Here is a 19,747-nt window from a genome sequence, read left to right on the forward strand (position 1 = left end):
CTGAAAACTTTGCTCCGTGAGACATTTCCGGGCTAGACTTCCCCCTTTGGAGAGGATAAGATCTGGCTGGAAGGGCTGGTGGGGGCAGGGGACCCCAATCTCTCTCTCTTCACCCCATCATTGTCCTGTCCTTTGTCCTGCCTTTGAGCAGGGGGAACGTCCCTGCACTGCCCGGCACTGCCCTGTCCAGCGGCCCCTGCTCAGGTTCACTCCTTGGTCTTGCTGCAATTCCAAACCCAGCCCCCAGCCCACGCTCCTACCTCTGCTGGGCCACGCTGGCCCTGGCTGTCTGCGGCCGGGCGATGCCGTGGGCAGTGGCAGGGGCTGGGCAGGGTGGGACAGCACCTCTGCGCTGCCTGTGCTCTGCCTCGGCTGCCTGCGACAGGCAGGAAGCAGCAACCAAAGCTGCAAGAACCTTCATGTGATGGGGAGACGTCACAGGAAGGTGGCATGGTGGCCGTGGGGTGACATCCAGATGACACCGGCAGCCTCAGGACAGGCTGGGCTGGGGCTGGCAGAGGACTCTGGCCACCTGGCCACCAGCACATCCAAGCCTGCAAAGGTGTCTTTGTCCCTCCTGTCTGCATCCTGGGACCTGCCACTGCTGAGCACGGGGACAGCAGAGCTCGGTGGGGACAGCAGAGCTCAGGGGGAACAGGTTCACACCTTGAGGCAGGATTCAGTCCCAGCACGGTGTAATCCAGCACCATTCGGCTTCCTCACACTCCGGGTGCCAGAGCCAGAGGGAACAGCAGCCGAGCTGCCAACGCTGCGCCTCTGCTGCCACCCTCACCCCGGGTGGTGCCAGGCTCCAGCTGGACCCCGGGCGAGAGTGGTGCCAACCCAGCTGTGTCCCAGGGCTTGCATGGATTGGGAGCTAGGACAAGGATTAGGGCTGGGTCCGGCTCATCCATCCCACCGGGAACAGGGATGGATGAGCCGTGCAGTGGCTCCACAAACCCTGGGCTGGTGACGGTGCCCCCCAGCAGCCCCCAGCACGCAGAGCAGTGCCAGACCCGTCTCCCTCCACCTAAAGAAACCCGTCCCTCCCCAGAACCTTCACAGCCTCACACGTTTCCCCTCGCGGTGTCAGCGAGGCTTCCTGTTTGCAACCTTCACCGGCGCTTCGGAAGGGGGGAACCTCGGTGAGAGGGGCATTGTCTGACACGGCTCATCCCACTCTGTCCCGACCACTCCTCAAGCAGCTGAGGCTGGAACCACCAGGAACTGTCCCTAAAAGGCCTTTTTTGGCCCCTCTTCACAGCTGGGGGTCTTACCAAGAGCCCACAGGAGGAGGAACGCGGAGCTTTTCTTGTCCTGTGCTGCTGTGGCTGGATCCTGCTCCAGCTCCCCAGGAATGCTGCGACTGTGAGGCAGAGCCTGGCACTGCCAGGACTGCTGGAGGAAGGCTGAAGCTGGAGGTGAGGGGTCCCAGGTCCCCATGACATGCCAGGCTCAAGGGCTGTCTTGGTTTGGGGCTTTGGGGGTCCAGTGGGGCTTTTTGGAAGTTGGATGGTAACCTGGGAGCTCATTTTCTGGCAGCCAGTGCTGAGACCAGGCTCGTTTTCCTGGTGAGTGGCTGTGGGGTGTGGTGGGACAGGACATTCTGCCCCTCACAGCCCACACAGGTCCAGTTCTGCACAGGAATTCAGCAGTTTCCACTGGGGCCTGAGGCTACCCGTGGAAGTTTCCCTCCTTTCAAAAGCATCCCAGCGCGAGCGTGTGTCTGGCAAGGCACGTGGGAATCAGCTGCTTGCGTCCATCCCCAGGGGACAAACAGACACACTGTCCCCCCACGGACACGTCACATGCCCGGGGATGTTGGCTGGCTTCAGCTGCAGCCGCCCCCGTGCACGTACCCGGCCGGTGCCAGGGGCCAGCCGTGCCAGGCAGGGTGCCTCCACCAGCCCGGGGGCCTGGGGACAGTCCCAGTGGGCAGTCTCCTGTGCTGGCTGCCTGCAGAGGGAGGGAGAAGCACTGCTGGATGTGGAGGAAGGCTCAGGGAAGGTAAGGGGGCACAGCCGAACTGGGAGTGGGAGAGACTGAGTGGGAATGGGGCCACTGATTGTCCTTTAGGGCTTCAGTGGGGGACAGAAAAGGTCCCAGCCCCTGTTTGGTGCAGCGCAGCCCCATGGGGCCAGAACAGTGTCCAGCCACTGTGATGAGCCTCCATCCTCAGGGGCTGTCCCTGGAGGGCTCAAATCCCTCTGGAATGCCCCTGGTGTTTCCTGGGAAAGGGCCAATATTGCCATCCCCATCTCTTTCCTGGTGGCCTTGGACCCCACAGCCTAATCCTAGCCCAGGAAACCACCTACTCCTGGGGACACAGAACTGGGGACATTGAGGTGGCTCCAACACCAGGGCTCAGAGCAAAAACCCCTGCAGTTCTCTGCAGAGCTACTGCTCCCACTGCCCCTGTTCTGGACCACCCCCCCATTGTACAGCTGGGGAAACTGAGGCACAGGGGGGTTGGGTCTGGTGTTGGCCTGCTCTGAGTGAGCTGAGAGAGGCAGGTTTGTGGTTTGGAGCTGCCGAGTATGAGACACGTCCCCATCTCAGTGCAACGAGCTGGGGGGACTCTGCCAGACGTAGGCAGACGCTTGTCCCCTCCAAAACCCCTCAGCCCTCTGTGGGGGGCTCCATGCCAGGTGCCACTCTGTCACTGCCCTCCTCACCTGGACAGGGAGTAGAACAAAGGGCTCCTGGGTGGGGATAAGGGCAGGGAGGCACCACTCACCCATCAATGTCATGGGCAAAACAGACTCAAATTGGGGGAATTAATTGCATTTATTACTAATCAAATCAGAGCAGGATAATGAAAAGTAAAACCTTAGAAACATCTTCCCCACCATCCCTCTCTCCTCAGGCTCTCCCTCGTCCCTCCAGCAGCATGGGGAGATGGGAATGAGGCCCCGGGCAGTTCAGCACAGGTTGTTTCTGATGCTGCTCAGCCAGGGCAGTGGCAGTCCTTGCCCTGCTCCGCCAAGGTGGGGTCCCTGCCTTCCATGGGAGACCCTTCTCCAGGAACTTCTCCAGCGGGAGTCCCTCCCGGCTGCTCCAGGCTGGGGCCCTTCCTTGCCCGGGCTCAGTGCCTCGGGAGATGCTCTAGTGGGGGCTTCCCAGGGGCACACAGCCCCCTTCAGGCATCCCCTGCTCGGCTGGGGGCTCCTGCAGGGGGATCTCTGCTCCCTGGGGACCCCCACGGGCTGCCAGGGAGTCTCCACTCTGGTGCCCAGAGCCCCTCCTTCCTCCCTGACCTTGGTCTCTGTTGCTCTCACACATTTTTCTGGCCACAACTGATTCTGCACAATCACTTTTCTCCCTTCTTAACTCTGTTATCCCGAGGCACGGCCACCGTCACTGCTGGGCTCGGCCTTGGCCAGAGGCAGGTCCAGCCCAGAGCCAGTGGCATTGGCTCTCTTGGACATGGGGGAGGCTTCCTGCAGCTTCTCACTGAAGCCACCCCTGTTCCCCCCGCTAGCAGGACGTGCAGTGCAGACCCAATGCACCCCTCACCCTGGGCCTTCTTGTCTTTGCAGGGATGGCCGAGGGTGGCCAGGCAGAGGTCCCAGCTGAGGAGGGGCCAAGGAGTGCCCCTGACAGCCCCCAGGTGAGTCACGGCTGTGGGCGTGGGGTGGGACACTGCCAGGGGGCTGGGAGTGACTGGGCAGGGCTCTCATGGCCAAGCTCACAGTGCTGCTTTCATCTGCTATTAATCTGCCTTTAAAAAAAAAAAAAAAATAGAACCCAAATGTTGTGTTTTCTCTGCATTTTGCACCCCTAGCACAGTGAGGGAGAGGGAGACTGCTGTGACCCCCTCTCTTCCTGCTCCTGCCCCATTTCCACAGCCCCTGAGCAGCTCCTGCAGGTCCTTATCAAAGGATGAAAGTCTCCAAGTTTTCAAGTGCTGAAGAATTTAGTGTGAACTGGAAGAACTGGGGAGGGACTGAGCTCAGATGCAGTCCTGGGCACTGGGGAATTCCCAGTGTGGAATTCTGAGTGTGCTGGAAGGTTCTGGCGCTCCAGGGGATGGGGGTCCCTGCACCCTCAGGTATGGCACAGCCGTGGGCAGGGGCTGAGCCAGGTCCCGGTGCTGCCCCACAGGATGTGGCTGAGCCCAAGGAGGACGTGGGGACTGAGGGCCTGGCAGCCACCCCAAGCCCAGGCAATGTGGAGGAAATGTATGAGCTGCTGGAGAAGCTGGGCAGGTGAGCAGGAATCCAGGCAGGTAAGTGGGATCTGGGCAGGTGAGTGAGACCCACCACACGTGAGCAGGTTGCAGGCAGGTGAACTCAGGGCAGGCAGGGATCCAGGCAGATTCAGTGGGCTGCAGGTGGGGATCCCATCTCCACCAGAGCCCCCGGGGTGCCCGGATTTCTGGGTTCTTCCCCTGGCGTGAGGCCAGCCCAGCTGTGCCCCAGCCCAGCTCTTGCTGCAGTGGTCACTTTGGCGTGGTGAGGCTCTGCCGTGAGCTCAGCACCGGCACCTTCTACGCCGCCAAGTTCGTGAAGCTGCGACGGCGCCGGGGCAGCGGCCGGGGGCTGGAGCAGGCACAGGTGGAGCGGGAAGTCGCCATCCTCCGCCAGCTTGACCATCCCAACATCATGCGGCTCCACGACCTCTTCACCAGCAGAGCTGAGGTGGTGCTCATCCTGGAGCTGTGAGTGGCGTCCTGGTGTGGGGGGACTGCCTTTTTGTGCCGTGCCTTGGAGGTGGCCGAGCTCCCCTGTCCCCACCCTGCGCAGGATTTGTGGTGGGGAACTCTTTGACTTCATTGCGGAGAAGGAGATGCTGTCAGAGGAGGAGGCCATCGAGTTCCTGGGGCAGATCCTGTGTGGGGTGGAATATCTGCATGCCCGCCTGATCGCTCACTTCGACCTTAAGGTGCCCATGGGGACCTCCCATCCTCACTCCCTGAGGATCCAAGGGCTGCCAGGCATCTCCAGAGCCCTGGTCCCATTCTTCTCAGCTTCCCAGGGTGCTGCTGAAACCCCTCCATCATCCCGCTGTGCCCGGCCCTGTTCCCACAGCCCGAGAACATCATGCTGCAGGAGAAGGACGTCTCCAAGCCCCGGATCAAGATCATTGACTTTGGGCTGGCCCAGCAGCTGGAGGATGGCATCACTTTCAAGAGCCTCTGTGGGACGCCCCAGTACATTGGTACAGGGCTGGCACATCCCTGGGGGTCCCTGCACTGCTCTGGGGGTGCAGCTGGGCTGCTCTGGGGGGCCACAGCAAGGGCTGGGGACAGGACCCCCAGGCATGCAGGGAGGGAGGTGGCAGGATGGTGCTGTTCCTCTAATATCCCACCCTGGCTCTGTTTGTCCCCAGCTCCTGAAGTGATAAATTATGAGCCACTGAGCCCCGCGACGGACATGTGGTGAGGAGTCAGGAGCTGGGGACAACAGGCTGAGCTGGTGGGTGGGGAAGGACCCCCCTGGGTGCCACAGGGCACGGGGGGACTGACCTCCACCTCTGCCTTTCAGGAGCATCGGAGTCATCACCTACATTCTGTGAGTATGGGGCAATGCTCCCTGTGGCTGGGGGAAACTGAGGCACAAGGACTGTGGGTGCTGAGGTGGCTGAGCTGGTGCTGTCCTGGACTCAGTAGCTCTGTTGTGTCCCCACAGGCTCAGTGGCCTGTCCCCCTTCCAGGGTGAGACAGATGCTGAGACTCTGTCCAATGTTGTGGCTGGTGCCTATGAGTTTGAGGAGCGCTGCTTCAGCCAGACCTCTGAGATGGCCAAGGACTTCATCCGCCAGCTGCTGGTGAAAGAGCCAGAGTGAGGCCTCATCCTCAGCACTTCCATCTCCTTCCCATCATTACCCCCACTTCCACCTTGGTTATCTCCACCTCTAACATCCCCATCTTCCTCATCCCCATCTCCATTCTACCCTGTCCCCAACCTCATCTTCATCCCCACGCCTACCTGCATCATCCCCATCTCTCTTTCCATCCCCATCCCCATCCCTACCTCCATCCCACCTCAATTTCCATCTTCATCTCATCCACATCTCCATCCCCATCATGTCCACTTCCACCTGGTTCCCTTCTCTGTCCCTGCCAGCACCATCCCCATCTCCCCCTCCCCATGGTGGATGTGTGGGGCCCGGACCCCCAGTGCCTCCCTCTGTGCCGCAGGCAGCGAATGACGGCAGCTGAGTGCCTGGTCCACCCCTGGATCAAGGTGAGAGGCACAGGCAGGGGGTGGCTGCCAGACCCCCTGTGTGTGGGGTGGGGACACAGTGACAGTGCCGTGTCCTTGCCCCCGCAGCCCCTGAGCAGGAAACAGGCACTGAGCCGGAGCCGTTCCTCCATCAACATGAGAAACTTCCGCAAGTTCAATGCCCGGAGGAAGTGGAAGGTGAACGAGTGCCCGGCCGTGGGGTCCCATCACCCCCGAGTCCCCTGGGGAGCTCAGGCTGGGCTCCATCCCAAGGCTGGCTCCATCTCAGAGATGGCTGTAGTGCTGTGGTGGGGGGAGCAGAGCCGGGGAGGGACCCCCACCTCGGACCCCCTCCCTTGCTGTCCCCCAGCTCTCCTACAACACCGTGTCTGCCTGCAACCGGCTGTGCCACACACGGCTGCTCTGCGACCTCAGGAAGGAGGACGAGGAGCTGGTGAGCCCCCAGGAGCCCCAGATCCCACCCAGCATGGGCTGGGGAGAGAAGGGATTTGGGGGCTGTCTCAGTTTCTCCCCATGGCAGTCCTCTCTACGCTGCAGACCCCCGTTCTCTGGTGGAGGAGACAAAGAGTGGGACCCCCCTGTTGTTGGGATGAGATGAGGGAAGTGTGGTGGGGGCTTGGCCAGAGATAGGGACATGGAATAGGGTGGGGTGCTGTGCAGCGGCTGTGCGATGAGGGTTGTCCCCGCCTGGGGTGCCCTCTTCTCTGGTGGGGTTCTCTCTCCGGGGGAAGCCCTGTCCCTGCCCTGCAGCGTCCCTGTGCCACCAGCGCTGCTGTGAGAGTGACCAAGAGGAGGAGAGAAGCACCCACACTGCTCTGCTGCGCCAGAGGAGAAGTAGCTGCTCCTGAGCTCCTCCAAAAAAAAGACAGGACCCCTGCAAGAAGAGCCTTGGGGGTCCCCCCATCACCCCATCCAAGGGGGCAGGGGCACTGTCCAGCCCCCAGTGCTCCCAGTTCCATGGTGTTGAAGGGTCGCTGGGCCATCAGCACCCCACTCCTGCCCCCAGGTTTTGCTGCCCCAGGGCTGGGACCCTCCTCCCTGCTTTGTCCTAATGAGAAAAATAAATGTCACCTCCTCCTCTACCCTCTTCTTCTGCTTGTACTTCCCCTTAAGGATGGCTCGTCACAGCCAGGCAGGTGCCGACTGCCCGCAGCGTCCTCCCTCACTGTAGAGCGGCTCTTCTGTGGGGACCCCAAAGCCGTGGGCTCTTGGCACCCCAGATTCACCCTGTGAGGCAAAGTGACCTTTAAGGTGTCCCTTCTGTGCTGCTCCGGGAGGTCTCCATGAGTTGCTGGCTGATTTCCTGGCGTCCCCCTACCAGAGCAACTTGGATCCTCCTGCTGTGACTGAGGAAACTGAGGCAGGAGGCAGCTCTTCTTCCTTCCCACCCACTCCTGCGCGGGGGGGCCGCCCTGTTTTCCCCCTCTCTATTTCCCAAACATGCCCTGGCCCTGGCCCTGACAGTTGTCAGGCTAAATATTTTGTGTGCGGCAGCCGAAAACAAAAGTGAAGGGGCCGCAGGGGTCCGTGGGGGCCCCCCCTGTCCCGGCGTTCCCCGGACACGGCGAGCGGCACCCGACACGCTGCAGCAGAGCCCGAGGTGGGACGGCGCCGGGGACCAGGGCGTCCCACTCGAGGATGGGACCGAGGGCGCTGGGAGTGATGCTGCTGCTCCTTGGCCACCTCCCACTGCCCCTCGTGTGGGCTCCTTCCGAAAGTAAGTGCTTGGGAGCAGGCAGAGAGCGGGCTGGGGAGCTCTTGTTGGGGCAGTTCTGGGGCGGGGGCTGCCTGGTGATGCCTGTGCTCGGGGGGTCTGCGAGAGAAAAACCCTGAGGCAAAGCTCTTGGAGTGTTCCCTGTGTCAGTTTGCCCCCTGACAGTACCCCCATGCTGCAGATCCCCCGTTTTGGGCATGAGGAGCAGAGGGTTGGACCCCTTTATTGCTGGGATGGGGAGTGTAGTGGGGGGCTTGGTCAGAGATGGGAACATCGGTTCCTCAGCCCCACCGGGATGGCGGAAAATTGTCACAGGAGTCGGGAGTGCTGCTCCCCGCACAGCTGCTGGGGTGGGAATAGTTGGGGTGGGGGTGCCATAGTGGGGAGGGGGCGGCTGTGGATCCTGGGTCCCGTGGACACAACAGGGGACAGCCGGGGGTACGAGGAGGGTCTGTCATTTGTCCTGCCTTCTCCTCTCCCTGCTACCCGTGCCTCAGTTTCCCCAGTCACCGAGGGGCTGTGCTGGGGGATGGGAGCAATGGCAGAAGCAGATGAAGCATCCGAGAGCTGCCCAAAGGACACATGTCACTGTTCTTGCTCCCACCTGGGACCTCTGTCCTCTGTCTGTCCGCTCAGGGGCACGGGGGATCCTCTCCCCTTAGAGGCAAGGTCAGGGAGGTGATGGTGGCAGTGGGGGCTGTAACCTCGGCATTGGTGCTGCACTCACAGCTGGTCCCACAGGAGGACAGAAGGACCCTCCTGTCCCCTCAGGGAGGTGACAGGGCTCCCAGTGACAGGCTGAACCTGGTGTGGTGCTGGGGTGAGGGGCTACGGGCAGCTGCCAGAGCCACAGTGCCCACGGGGCCACAGTGCCTATGAGGCCACATTGCCCACAGTTCATGGGTGACACCAAGAGGGGAAAAACGCCACCGGGCATGAGGTCACAAGGACATGAGCTGCTGGCCCCGGCTGGCAGTGGACAGGCGAGAGGTGACGCACACACCTGGTCCCCTCCAGGACCTGGACCTGGTTTCTGGCTGGGGATGCTGTCGGTGGGAAGCTGTTTGCTTATTCTGGCTCTCACATCTCTGCTGGGATGAGGAAACAGGAGGTGCTGAGGCTCATGCTGCCCATTTCTGGGTGGAAAAGCCCCAGGGCAGCCAATGTGGGGCTGGGGCAGTGCCACGTGGACACCTGTGGTAGCCTTGCATGCCCCATTACCTGTCTGGGCACGAGGGGGAGTTAATGGCGACAACCTCGCTGGAGCTGCCACTCACTGGGTAACTGTGTCCGTGAGTGGGGAGATCCGTGAGCCCCCACAGCTGCCCCACAACTCGGGGAAGGGGGAAAAGTCATCTGCACCCCCAGACAGCTTCCCCCAGGGTGGGCAGGAGGGCTGGGACACGGTTCTGGGGCTGACATGGGGCAGGGCAGGCGCCTGGCCTGCCAGGGCTGGTTAGCATCACTGCTGATGGACGCGCTGTGCCCCGGAGAGCCGCAGCACGCCGGCTGCTGTCAGAGCTGCTCGCGTCTCCCCAGCCACCCAAACCAATTCCAGCCACGTTTGACAGGCAGCACCAGGATATTAAACCCTCACGAGCATTACCTGGGGGTCCCTGGGTGGGGGTGGGGGTCAGCTGCCCCATCCCTGCTGCCCATGGGGTCCCCCTCTCGCTACCCCAGTCTGCGGCAGCATGGACATCCGCAATGACGTCTCCCAGCTCCAGAAGCTGGAGAACTGCTCCATCATCGAAGGCAACCTGCAGATCCTGCTGATGTTCACCACGGGTGCCGAGGACTTTCGGGGGCTCAGCTTCCCTCGCCTGCTCATGATCACAGAGTACCTGCTCCTTTTCCGTGTCTACGGGCTGGAGAGTCTGCGGGATCTCTTCCCCAACCTCTCCGTCATCCGCGGCACCAACCTCTTCTTCAACTATGCCTTGGTCATTTTCGAGATGCCACACCTGCGGGACGTGGGGCTGCACAGCCTGGGCCACATCCTTCGTGGTTCAGTGCGCATTGAGCGCAACCAGGAGCTCTGCCACCTCTCCACCATCGACTGGGGGCTGCTGCTGGCCGACACGGCGGACAGCACCTACATCGTTGGCAATAAATTGGCTGAAGAGTGTGCTGATGTCTGCCCAGGCATCCTGGATGTGGAGAAGCCTTGTGTGCAGACCAGTGTCAATGGACAGCTGGATTATCGCTGCTGGACCTCCAGCTACTGCCAGAAAGGTGGGTGCAAGTGACACGGGTCCCAGTCATGCCGGCTGCTTTTCTGGGATGGTGCTGGTCTGCGCTGTGGGGCAAACTGGGAGGGCATTGGACGTGCTGGTGGAGCCACCTGAGAATGGCAGGCCCAGCGTGTGGCTGTGGCTTCCCTGCTGCTGGGAGTGTGCCATGCCGGCAGCACGGTGGGGTAACCAGATCCGTGCTGTATCATCCTCCGAGGAGAGGCCAGCTCCCAGCTGCTGTGTTTTCCCAGCAGCGAGGTAAATACAGGCCCCTCCTGAGCTCGTTTGCTGTAAACAGGAGACTTGGTAATGAAATATGTACTATAAACACAGATTCTTATCAGGGCTGCAACCTCGGCTGTGGCCCCAGCCTGGATACACTGGGCAGATGGGGTTCAGCATGGGCCAAGGCCCCCTTGTCCATCCGTCTGTCCCCCTGTCCCTCCATGCAGCCCTTCATCCATCCATCCAGCTGCTCACTCAGCCACCCATCAACCCACCTGCCCAGCCAGGCCCACATGGCCATCCATCTGTTCCTCCATCCTTTTGTGCACCCCTCCATCGGCACTGCCATGCCTCCATCCACCCCTCCATTAATCCATCCCTACCTCCCAGTATCCCTCCCTGCATACCTGTATCCTTCCCTTTCTTCCTCCATTCTCACATCCCCATGTCCTAGCAGCTCCTCCTCCTGTCCCTGAATCCTTCCATCCTTGCGTCACATTCCTGACTTCATCCCACCATCCATCCCTCCCTCCATCCCTGCATTCCTCCATCACCACATCCATCCCCATGTCCCTCCCTCCCTGCATCCCTTCATCCCACCATCCATCCCTCCATCCCTGCATCACTCCATCTTTCTATCGCACCCTCACTCCTGTTTTCCCCCAGCCCTGGAGGATGCCAGCTGCCTCCGGAGCCCTTCCCACCTCTTTCCTCTCCCCCGTGTACACCCGGCCCCCAATCCCAGCTGTGCTGCCCAAGGCTGGGGTCTGTGCCCGTTGTTCCCTCATGCCCACGTGCCGTGTCTCCCCTCTTAGTGTGCCCGTGCGGCGTGGGCTCGGCGTGCACAGCGGCGGGCGAGTGCTGCCACCCCGAGTGCCTGGGGGGCTGTGGCCGCCCCCGCGACAGACGGGCCTGTGTCGCCTGCCGCCACTTCCACTTCAACGGGCACTGCCTGCCCTCGTGCCCGCCCCGCACCTACGAGTACGAGGGCTGGCGCTGTGTCACCGCCGAGTACTGCGCCAGCCTCCGCAAAGTCTCTGACAACCCCCGCGATGCCTCCAAGTTCGTCATCCACCAGCAGCAGTGCCTCTCCGAGTGTCCCTCGGGATACACCAGGAATGAGAGCAGGTGGGGGTGTCCCCAGTGCCCCAGCAGAGGCACAGTGGTGGCACGTTGGCCGGCTCACATCCCGTCCCTGTCACCCTGCTCACAGCATGTTCTGCCACAAGTGCGAGGGGCTGTGTCCCAAGGAGTGCAAGGTGGGCACCAAGACCATTGATTCGATGCAGGCAGCACAGGAGCTGGGAGGCTGCACCCTCATCGAGGGGAACCTCATCCTCAACATCCGCCGCGGCTGTGAGTGCCAGACCTGGCCCCACCACCCTGGCTGGGAGAGCTGCTGTGGAGGGCAGGGGGAGGAGGAAGGGGTCTTTTCCCTTGCAGAGTGAATTAATGGAGGGGTGCTCCTCTCCCTGAGCTCATGCAGTGTGTCATTCCCAGATAACCTGGCCTCGGAGCTGCAGAGCAGCCTGGGGCTCATTGAGACCATCACGGGCTTCCTGAAGATCAAACACTCCTTCGCCCTTGTCTCCTTGTCTTTCTTCAAGAACCTCAAACTGATCCGTGGTGACTCCATGGTGGATGGGTGAGGATGGTGTGGGTTTAGGGGGGGGATATGTGGCTCTGAAGGTGCACTTGCCCACTGCCTCCATCCGCATCTCCTCCCTTAGGAATTACACCCTCTATGTGTTGGACAACCAGAACCTGCAGCAGCTCTGGGACTGGAGCCACCACATCCTCTCCATCCCCGTGGGCAAGATGTACTTTGCATTCAATCCTAAGCTGTGCCTGGCCGAGATCTATCGCATGGAGGAGGTGACAGGCACCAAGGGGCGGCAGAACAAGGCAGAGATCAACCCCCGCACCAATGGGGACCGGGCGTCCTGTGAGTACAGGGACAGGGACAACTGGCAGTGCCATGACCCTCTGCCTGAGCCCTGCCTCCTCCCCACAGGTAAGACCCAGACCCTGCGCTTCATCTCCAATGTCACCGAGTCCGATCGCATCTTCCTCAAGTGGGAGCGGTACCGGCCCCCCGAGTACCGGGACCTCCTCAGTTTCATCGTCTACTACAAGGAGTCGTAAGTGGTCCCTGTCGCCCTCTTGTCTCCATTGCGGAGGGCTTGGGAATCCTAGCCCATGGTGTCCTTTGTTCCTGCTGGACACCCAGGGGTCCCAGGACCCTCCCTGATGCCTGGTGTGGGACAGACCCTTCCAGAATGTGTCTGAGTATGTGGGGCAAGACGCCTGTGGGGCCCAGAGCTGGAACGTGCTGGACGTGGATCTGCCACTGAGCAGTGAGCAGGAGCCAGGGGTGATGCTGCTCAACCTCCGTCCCTGGACTCAATACGCTATTTTCGTGCGCGCCATCACCCTCACCACGGCTGAGGAAGGACGCAACTATGGGGCACAGAGCGAAGTGGTTTACATACGCACCATGCCAGCAGGTGAGGGGCTGAGGGGCTGGCAGGGGGCTGGGGGTGCCGTGCTGGACCCCACCAGGAAAGACTGACCACCCCCGCGTTATCCCAGCTCCAACAGTGCCCCGGGATGTCATCTCCATGTCCAACTCTTCCTCCCACATCGTGGTGCGTTGGAAGCCGCCCACGCAACGCAACGGCAACATCATCTACTACCTGGTGCTGTGGCAGCAGCTGGCTGAGGACATGGAGCTCTACATCAATGACTACTGCCACAAAGGTGAGGCCAGGCAGGGCAGGGGCAGCACAGCAGCCAAGGACATGAGCAGAACAGAGACTGTGGCACTGAGCCAGGCTCTGCCAGCCCTGCCCATTGCTGCCCACAGGCCTGAAGCTGCCCACCAGCAGTGCAGACACGCGCTTTGGGTTTGGGGATGGTCCCGAGGGGGAGCAGGATGTGGAGGAGAGGTGCTGCCCCTGCCGCCCCACTGACGGGCAGCTCCGCATGGAGGGTGAAGCCGAGTCCTTCCAGAAGAAGTTTGAGAACTTCCTCCACAATTCCATCACCATCCCCAGGTGCCATCTGGGGGGGTCCCTGCTTTGGGGGGCTGCCTCAAGCTGGGTGCGTGGGTCTGCCTGGGTGGGGGGTCCAGTGGCTGTTCCTGGCAGACCCTTTAACTGATCTCCTGCTGTCTTAGGCCACCCTGGAAGGTGACGTCCATTAATAAGAACCCACAGAGGTGAGTCGGGATCACATCAGCCTGGGAGATTTCCCCTCCCCTGATCAATTTTGGGGGACAATCCCGGGGCCTTGACTGCCCACAACTTCCTGTCTCCATGTCCTGCAGGACTCCAAAGCAGCGCAGGGACGTGGTGGCTGTCACATCCCCGGCCAACACCTCCTCAGTGGAGCCGCCGGCCCCAGGCCGCCCCGGAGGCGAGCCCAAGCCTCACTTCCAGATCTTCGAGGACAAGGTGGTGCGTGACCGGGCAGTGCTGTCGCAGCTGCGCCACTTCACCGAGTACCGCATCGACATCCATGCCTGCAACCACGCCGCGCACACCGTGGGCTGCAGCGCCGCCACCTTCGTCTTCGCCAGGACCATGCCCGAGCGTGGGTCCCCAGCCTCCTCCCTTCCAAACCCCACCCTGGCCATGCTGGGATGCGCTGGGATGTTGTCGAGATGGGGAACTGGCAGCGAGTTGGGGTCCACGTGATGCCCCCAGGAGCTGACTTCCCCTGTGCCCCTCTCCAGTGCAAGCTGACAACATTCCTGGGAATGTCACATGGGAGCCGGCGGGTAAGAACAGTGTCCTGCTGCGCTGGGAAGAGCCCAGGAATCCAAACGGGCTCATCCTCAAGTATGAGATAAAGTACAGCCGGGAGACTGAGGTGAGAACCCCCTGTGGCAGCCCCTGCCCAGCACTGCCAGGTCTGGTTACAGGGGCACAGCACCCTTTCCATGCTGTGCCATGCCGTGCTGTGCCATGCCATGCCATCCTGTCCCATCCTGTCCTCTGCTGTGCCATGCTGTGCCGTGCCTCCCATCCCATCCCATCCCATCCCATCCCATCCCATCCCATCTCATCCCATCTCATCTCCATGCCATGCCATGCCATTCTATCCCATCCCATCCCATCCCATCCCATCCCATCCCATCCCATCCCATCCCATCCCATCCCATCCCATCCCATCCCATCTCTCTCCCAAGGCTTACACATGTCTGGGGGGGATGAAGCCCCTTTGCCACCCCACATTGTCCTCTCCAGGAGGTCACCACTGTTGTCTGTGTTTCACGCCACCGCTACTCCAAGTATGGAGGTGTCCACCTGGCTCTGCTCCAGCCAGGGAACTACTCAGCCAAGGTCCGGGCCACCTCCCTGGCTGGCAACGGCTCATGGACAGGACTTGTCAAGTTTTACATCCTGGGGCCAGGTACCTGCAGGGGACAGGGGGACATTGACAGGGACCTTGGCAGGCAGGGAGGGGGTGGCTGTGGGGTTGGGGAGCTGGGGCTTAGAGGGTGCTGCTGGACCAGGGCACTGGGGAATTGGGCTGTGCTGCTGGGGTGGGACATGGGGGGGTCAGGGGATGCTTCTGGGCCAGGCTGCTGAAGATGGGAGTTGTTGCTGGACTGAGAAGCTGAGTGGTTGAGAGATGATCCTGGCCTGAGACACTGGAGCATCATAGAATCACAGAATCATTTGGATTGGAAAAGGCCTCCAAGACCAGCAAGTCCAGCTGTTCTCTCAGCACTGCCAAGGCTATCGCTAACCGATGTCCCCAAGTGCCACATCCACATGTCTGTAAATCCCCCCAGGGACAGAGACTCCAACCAATGCCCTGGGTAGCCTGCTCCAGTGCTCTCCAGTTTTTCCCAACATCCAATATAAACCTCCCCTAGTGCAAATTGAGGCCACTTCCTCTGGTCCTGTCCCTGTTCCCTGGGAGCAGAGCCTGACCCCCAGCTGGCTGCCCCCTCCTGGCAGGGAGTTGTGCAGAGCCAGAAGGTCCCCCTGAGCCTTCTTTTCTCCAGGCTGAGCCCCCCCCACACCTCCCTCAGGTGCTCCTGGTGCTCCAAACCCCTCCCCAGCTCTGTTGCCTTCTCTGGTCACATTCCAGCCCCTCAAGGTCTTTCTTGTCAGGAGGGGTCCAAAACTGACACCAGGATTTGAGGTTCCTCAATGGTGCCCAGCACTCACTTTCTTCTCCTCTTTCCCTTGGGTACTGATGGGTTTATAGAAACACTTTTTATTGGCAGATTCTGTTCTAGTTGGGTTTTGGCGCTTCTAATTTTCATTCTTGTCCTGAGCTCCCTCAGATCCTCTTGAACTTCCTGCCCCCTCTTCTGAAGGTCAGAACCTCTCTTTTCTCCCTGAGTTCCAGCCCAAGACCTCTTCTCAGCCAGGCTGGTCTTCTTCCCATCTTTCATCCAAGAACGCTGCTGGACTGAGGAGCTGAAGGATTGGGGGATGCTGCTGGAGTGGGACACTGGGACAAAAGAATTTGCTGATAGATTGGGGGATTTGGAGGATTGAGGGATGTTCTGGAACAGGGGCAAACAGGGATCAGAGGGTGCTGCTGGTCTAGAGAGCTGGAAGCTCCCCTTCTCCAGCCCAGTGGTGGTGGTGGGACAGGTGTCCCATGTGAGGTGGGATGAGTGCCCGGACCCTGACCCACGGCCGCCTGCTCCTGGCAGCCGAGGAAGAGTCCAGCAGCTTCTACGTACTGCTCACTGTCACACCGGTGGCGCTCATGGTGCTCATCTCCTGCCTGGCCATCTTTGTCTTTTTCTACAACAAGAAGAGGTAACAGCCCCCTGCACCCCCAGGGCTGGGGCAGGGTCCCGCAGAACCAGAGCTGGGAAGGGCTGGGGGGAGGCAGCAGCTCTGAGCACTGCCCACCCCTGACAGGAACAATGACGGGTACCCCAGCGGGACTCTCTATGCATCCGTCAACCCCGAGTACTTCAGCGCCTCGGACAGTACGTGGGGATGTGTGGACAGGCAGGGACCACCCCAAAGGGCCACCGAGCCCTTTCTTTACTGGGGTCCCACTGGAGGGGACAGGGATGGGATGGGATGGCATGGGATGGCATGGCATGGCATGGCATGGCATGGCATGGCATGGCATGGCATGGAGATGGGATGGGATGGAGATGGGATGGAGATGGAGATGGAATGGAGATGGAGATGGGATGGGATGGGATAGAGATGGGATGGAGATGGGATGAGATGGAGATGGGATGGGATGGAGATGGGATGGCATGGCATGGCATGGAGATGGGATGGCATGGCATGGCATGGAGATGGGATGGGATGGGATGGGATGGGATGGGATGGAGATGGGATGGGATGGAGTGGAGATGAGTATGGGAGTGGAGATGGGGATGGAGATGGAGACAGAGATGGGAATGAGATGGGGATAGGGATGGGGACAGGGAGGAGGATGGTGATGACATGGAGATGGGGATGGGATGAAGATGCGTATGGGGATGCAGATAGGGTTAGGTACAGTGATGGGGATGGGGTGATCCCCACTCACCTCACAGTGTACATGCCTGATGAATGGGAGGTGTCCCGGGAGAAGATCACAGTGATCCGGGAGCTGGGACAGGGCTCCTTTGGGATGGTGTATGAGGGGGTGGCGCTGGGGCTGGTCACGGAGGGAGAGGAGACCAAGGTCGCCCTGAAGACTGTCAACGAGTTGGCCACCATGCGAGAGCGCATCGAGTTCCTCAACGAGGCCTCTGTCATGAAAGCCTTCAAGTGCCACCATGTGGTAGGTGGGCAGCTGAGGGAGAGGGAGGGGACATGGGGGGTCTGGCCACTCACATGCCAGCCCTCTTTGTCCCTGCAGGTCCGTTTGCTCGGCGTTGTATCCCAGGGCCAGCCTGCTTTGGTCATTATGGAGCTGATGACACGTGGGGACCTGAAGAGCTACCTGCGTTCACTCAGGCCTGAAGCCGAGGTGAGGGGCTGGTCAGGTGCCAGGAAAAGTGACACCCACCCTGTTCCAGGGGGGTCCTGGTGCGCCCCTCACCCAGCCCTGACTCTGTGCACGATGCAGAACAACCCCGGGCTGCCACCACCATCGCTCAAGGACATGATCCAGATGGCGGGGGAGATCGCCGATGGCATGGCCTACCTCAACGCCAACAAGTTTGTGCACCGGGACCTGGCTGCCCGCAACTGCATGGTGTCCGAGGACTTCACCGTCAAGATTGGAGGTGAGTGGGCAGCGGTGGGCAGCGTGTGCCAGCCCTGGGCCTCCTGCTGCTCACACCTTCCTCCTCCTCTTCCTCTTCTGCCAGATTTTGGCATGACCCGGGATATCTATGAGACGGATTATTACCGGAAAGGGGGCAAGGGGCTGCTCCCCGTGCGCTGGATGTCCCCCGAGGCGCTCAAGGATGGCATCTTCAACACGCAGTCTGACGTCTGGTAGGTGCTGAGGAGGGCAGAGCCAGGGGGATTTTGGGACCCCCTGGCTGAGCAGCGGTGCTCCGGCAGGTCCTTCGGGGTGGTGCTGTGGGAGATCGCCACGCTGGCCGAGCAGCCCTACCAGGGCATGTCCAACGAGCAGGTCCTGCGCTTTGTCATGGACAACGGCATCCTGGAGAGGCCCGAGAACTGCCCCGACAAACTGTGAGTGCTGGGGACAGCCCCTCACAGCCCCACCCTGCTGTGGGAAAGGCTGGCAGGGGAAATCCTGTTGTCTGTGGTGCTGGGAGTGCTGTTTAGGGCACCCCAAAGCTAGCAGGTGTCCTCTCTCTGCAGCCACGAGCTGATGTGCCTGTGCTGGCAGCAGAACCCACGCCAACGCCCTTCCTTCATCCAGCTCCTGGAGCGCATCAAGGACCACATGGCGCCTGCTTTCCGCACCCTCTCCTTCTTCTACAGCCACGAGAATGGCCATCACGGCTCAGGAGAACCCTCCAACACTGAGACAGATCCATCCCCCGAGGAGGATGAGCCCCCCACGACCCCCCTGCCCACACACAAGGACCACAGCCCAGGCCAGCTCCCCAACGGGACAGCCTCACTCTGACCCCGGGGTGTCCTCGGACCCCCGCTGGACTCTGCACCCCACGCCCTTCTCCAGCCACCCCCCACTGCTGGGACCTCCTGCATTATTTATTGCTTCCAAGGGCCCAGCCAAGGAGTGGGTGCCTTGGGAAGAGGGTGGCAGCAACGCATGGATGTTCCATGGGATGCATTTTCCTGCTGAAAATAAATTGGGGGTGCTCCAAGAAGGGGTGGAGGGAGTGGGGGGCTGCTGGTTGGGAGAAGAACACCCCAGTCTTTCCTTACTTTTTTGGGGGGGTGGGATAATGTGGGTATGGGAATGGGTAGCAGGGTTTGGCATTTGGGTGCCCCATTAATCGGCCTCTGTCGTCGCTCCCCAGCTGCCTGGCAAACAGGTGAGCCACCGCTGTGATCCCCACACCTTTTACAGGCGAGGAAACTCCCTGCAGCGGGAGAAGCCTGGGGTTGCCCTGATGTCTCTCCACAGTCTCCTGCACACGGACCAGTGCCGAGGCCGTGCTGGTCCACGGAAGGGGCGTCGCTGCCTAATCTGAGGGCGAATAAAGGGGATGAAGCTCGGCTGTGGCAGTGTCTGGCCTGGGGGGGTCGCGGGACAGGGGGGCGGCGCACGGGGCTTCCCACTTGGCCAGTCCCATCTGTGTCCTGCGGCTTTGCCCTGCGGTGCCCAAACCGGAGGCGTTTCTTGAGAAAAACGTCAAAGCAGTGGAATTTAGGAGGATGTGGCAACAGCCACTGGTCTGCTCTGCCGCGGGCAGCTGGTGGGGTGTCCAGTGGGACCCACGGGAGGTCACCCCAAAGAAACCGTGGCCCCATGGGTGCCACTGGGGGCTGGCGGTAGAGATGCGCCGGGGACTGAGCCGTGGGGGAAGGGTGCAGGCTGAGAACGGGCTAAACTCAGCGCACAGATGAGCCACCCCCGACGTGCTTCCGAGCTAGCTGGGAGACAAACAGCAACCTGGCGGGGATGGGGAACCCTGTGGGGCCGTGCAAAGCAGTCCTACCCTGCCCCACCTCGGGGAGGAGGACGAGGATGGGTCCTGGCGGGAGGTGACAGCTGGGGACGAGGCCACTGTGCCACCAAACGTCCCCCCGTCTCCAGCATCTCTGTGCCCCCACATAACGGGGTGCTGAGGAAGAGCCTGAGCCAGGAGAGCCCATCATGCCTCGAGATTTGGGGGCAGCGGCGGAGAGGTAGGACAGCTTGGAGACTGTAAGTGGCCCCCGGGGTGGTAATAAGCCATGTCCCTTGTATTGCAGCCGGCTCTGAGCCAGGCTCTGGAGCGGATATGCGCGTCTGTGTGTACACGCGTGTGCACGGGTGTGCCCCAGGATTTTGGGGTTTTCCAGTGGTGGGAT

At 61.1% G+C, this 19,747-nt stretch overlaps 2 protein-coding genes across 4 annotated transcripts; both read left to right on the top strand.

The window, feature by feature from the left end:
* The first annotated feature begins 1,176 nt into the window (after window positions 1–1,176).
* On the top strand, window positions 1,177–7,270 carry LOC136372953 (death-associated protein kinase 2-like). Of its 3 annotated transcripts, XM_066337852.1 has the most exons (13): window positions 1,794–2,007; window positions 3,540–3,610; window positions 4,105–4,208; window positions 4,439–4,660; window positions 4,746–4,884; window positions 5,031–5,160; window positions 5,332–5,380; window positions 5,487–5,513; window positions 5,631–5,783; window positions 6,143–6,188; window positions 6,276–6,365; window positions 6,538–6,621; window positions 6,956–7,270. In XM_066337852.1, exons 1-13 carry the CDS (start codon window positions 1,809–1,811, stop codon window positions 7,034–7,036), a joined length of 1,395 nt encoding a protein of 464 aa, XP_066193949.1. In that variant the 5' UTR covers window positions 1,794–1,808; the 3' UTR covers window positions 7,037–7,270. The 3 variants fall into 3 exon arrangements, with proteins under 3 accessions (XP_066193950.1, XP_066193949.1, XP_066193948.1); XM_066337853.1 differs by lacking the exon at window positions 1,794–2,007 and adding an exon at window positions 1,177–1,421 and having other exon boundaries at window positions 6,276–6,621; XM_066337851.1 differs by having other exon boundaries at window positions 6,276–6,621.
* Window positions 7,271–9,590: 2,320 nt separating this feature from the next.
* On the top strand, window positions 9,591–18,537 carry INSRR (insulin receptor related receptor). The gene is made up of 21 exons (XM_066337727.1): window positions 9,591–10,137; window positions 11,177–11,489; window positions 11,575–11,717; window positions 11,862–12,006; window positions 12,092–12,306; window positions 12,376–12,502; window positions 12,630–12,868; window positions 12,954–13,121; window positions 13,228–13,417; window positions 13,540–13,581; window positions 13,690–13,955; window positions 14,098–14,234; window positions 14,612–14,777; window positions 16,042–16,150; window positions 16,256–16,326; window positions 16,894–17,123; window positions 17,202–17,312; window positions 17,412–17,571; window positions 17,656–17,785; window positions 17,855–17,989; window positions 18,122–18,537. Exons 1-21 carry the CDS (start codon window positions 9,597–9,599, stop codon window positions 18,390–18,392), a joined length of 3,909 nt encoding a protein of 1,302 aa, XP_066193824.1. The 5' UTR covers window positions 9,591–9,596; the 3' UTR covers window positions 18,393–18,537.
* Window positions 18,538–19,747: the final 1,210 nt, after the last annotated feature.

Source organism: Sylvia atricapilla, chromosome 30, assembly GCF_009819655.1.
Source record: "Sylvia atricapilla isolate bSylAtr1 chromosome 30, bSylAtr1.pri, whole genome shotgun sequence".
NCBI lineage: Eukaryota > Metazoa > Chordata > Aves > Passeriformes > Sylviidae > Sylvia > Sylvia atricapilla.

Excerpts from the sequence above, each read along its gene's own strand:
- LOC136372953 (XM_066337851.1), top strand. The coding sequence starts at position 1,809 with ATGCCCGGGGATGTTGGCTGGCTTCAGCTGCAGCCGCCCCCGTGCACG. Across the intron at positions 5,161-5,331 it reads TGGGACGCCCCAGTACATTG|CTCCTGAAGTGATAAATTAT; the intron begins GTACAGGGCTGG and ends GTTTGTCCCCAG. Across the intron at positions 5,514-5,630 it reads GGAGTCATCACCTACATTCT|GCTCAGTGGCCTGTCCCCCT; the intron begins GTGAGTATGGGG and ends GTGTCCCCACAG.
- INSRR (XM_066337727.1), top strand. The coding sequence starts at position 9,597 with ATGGACATCCGCAATGACGTCTCCCAGCTCCAGAAGCTGGAGAACTGC. Across the intron at positions 12,503-12,629 it reads ATCGTCTACTACAAGGAGTC|ACCCTTCCAGAATGTGTCTG; the intron begins GTAAGTGGTCCC and ends GGTGTGGGACAG. Across the intron at positions 13,582-13,689 it reads ATTAATAAGAACCCACAGAG|GACTCCAAAGCAGCGCAGGG; the intron begins GTGAGTCGGGAT and ends CATGTCCTGCAG.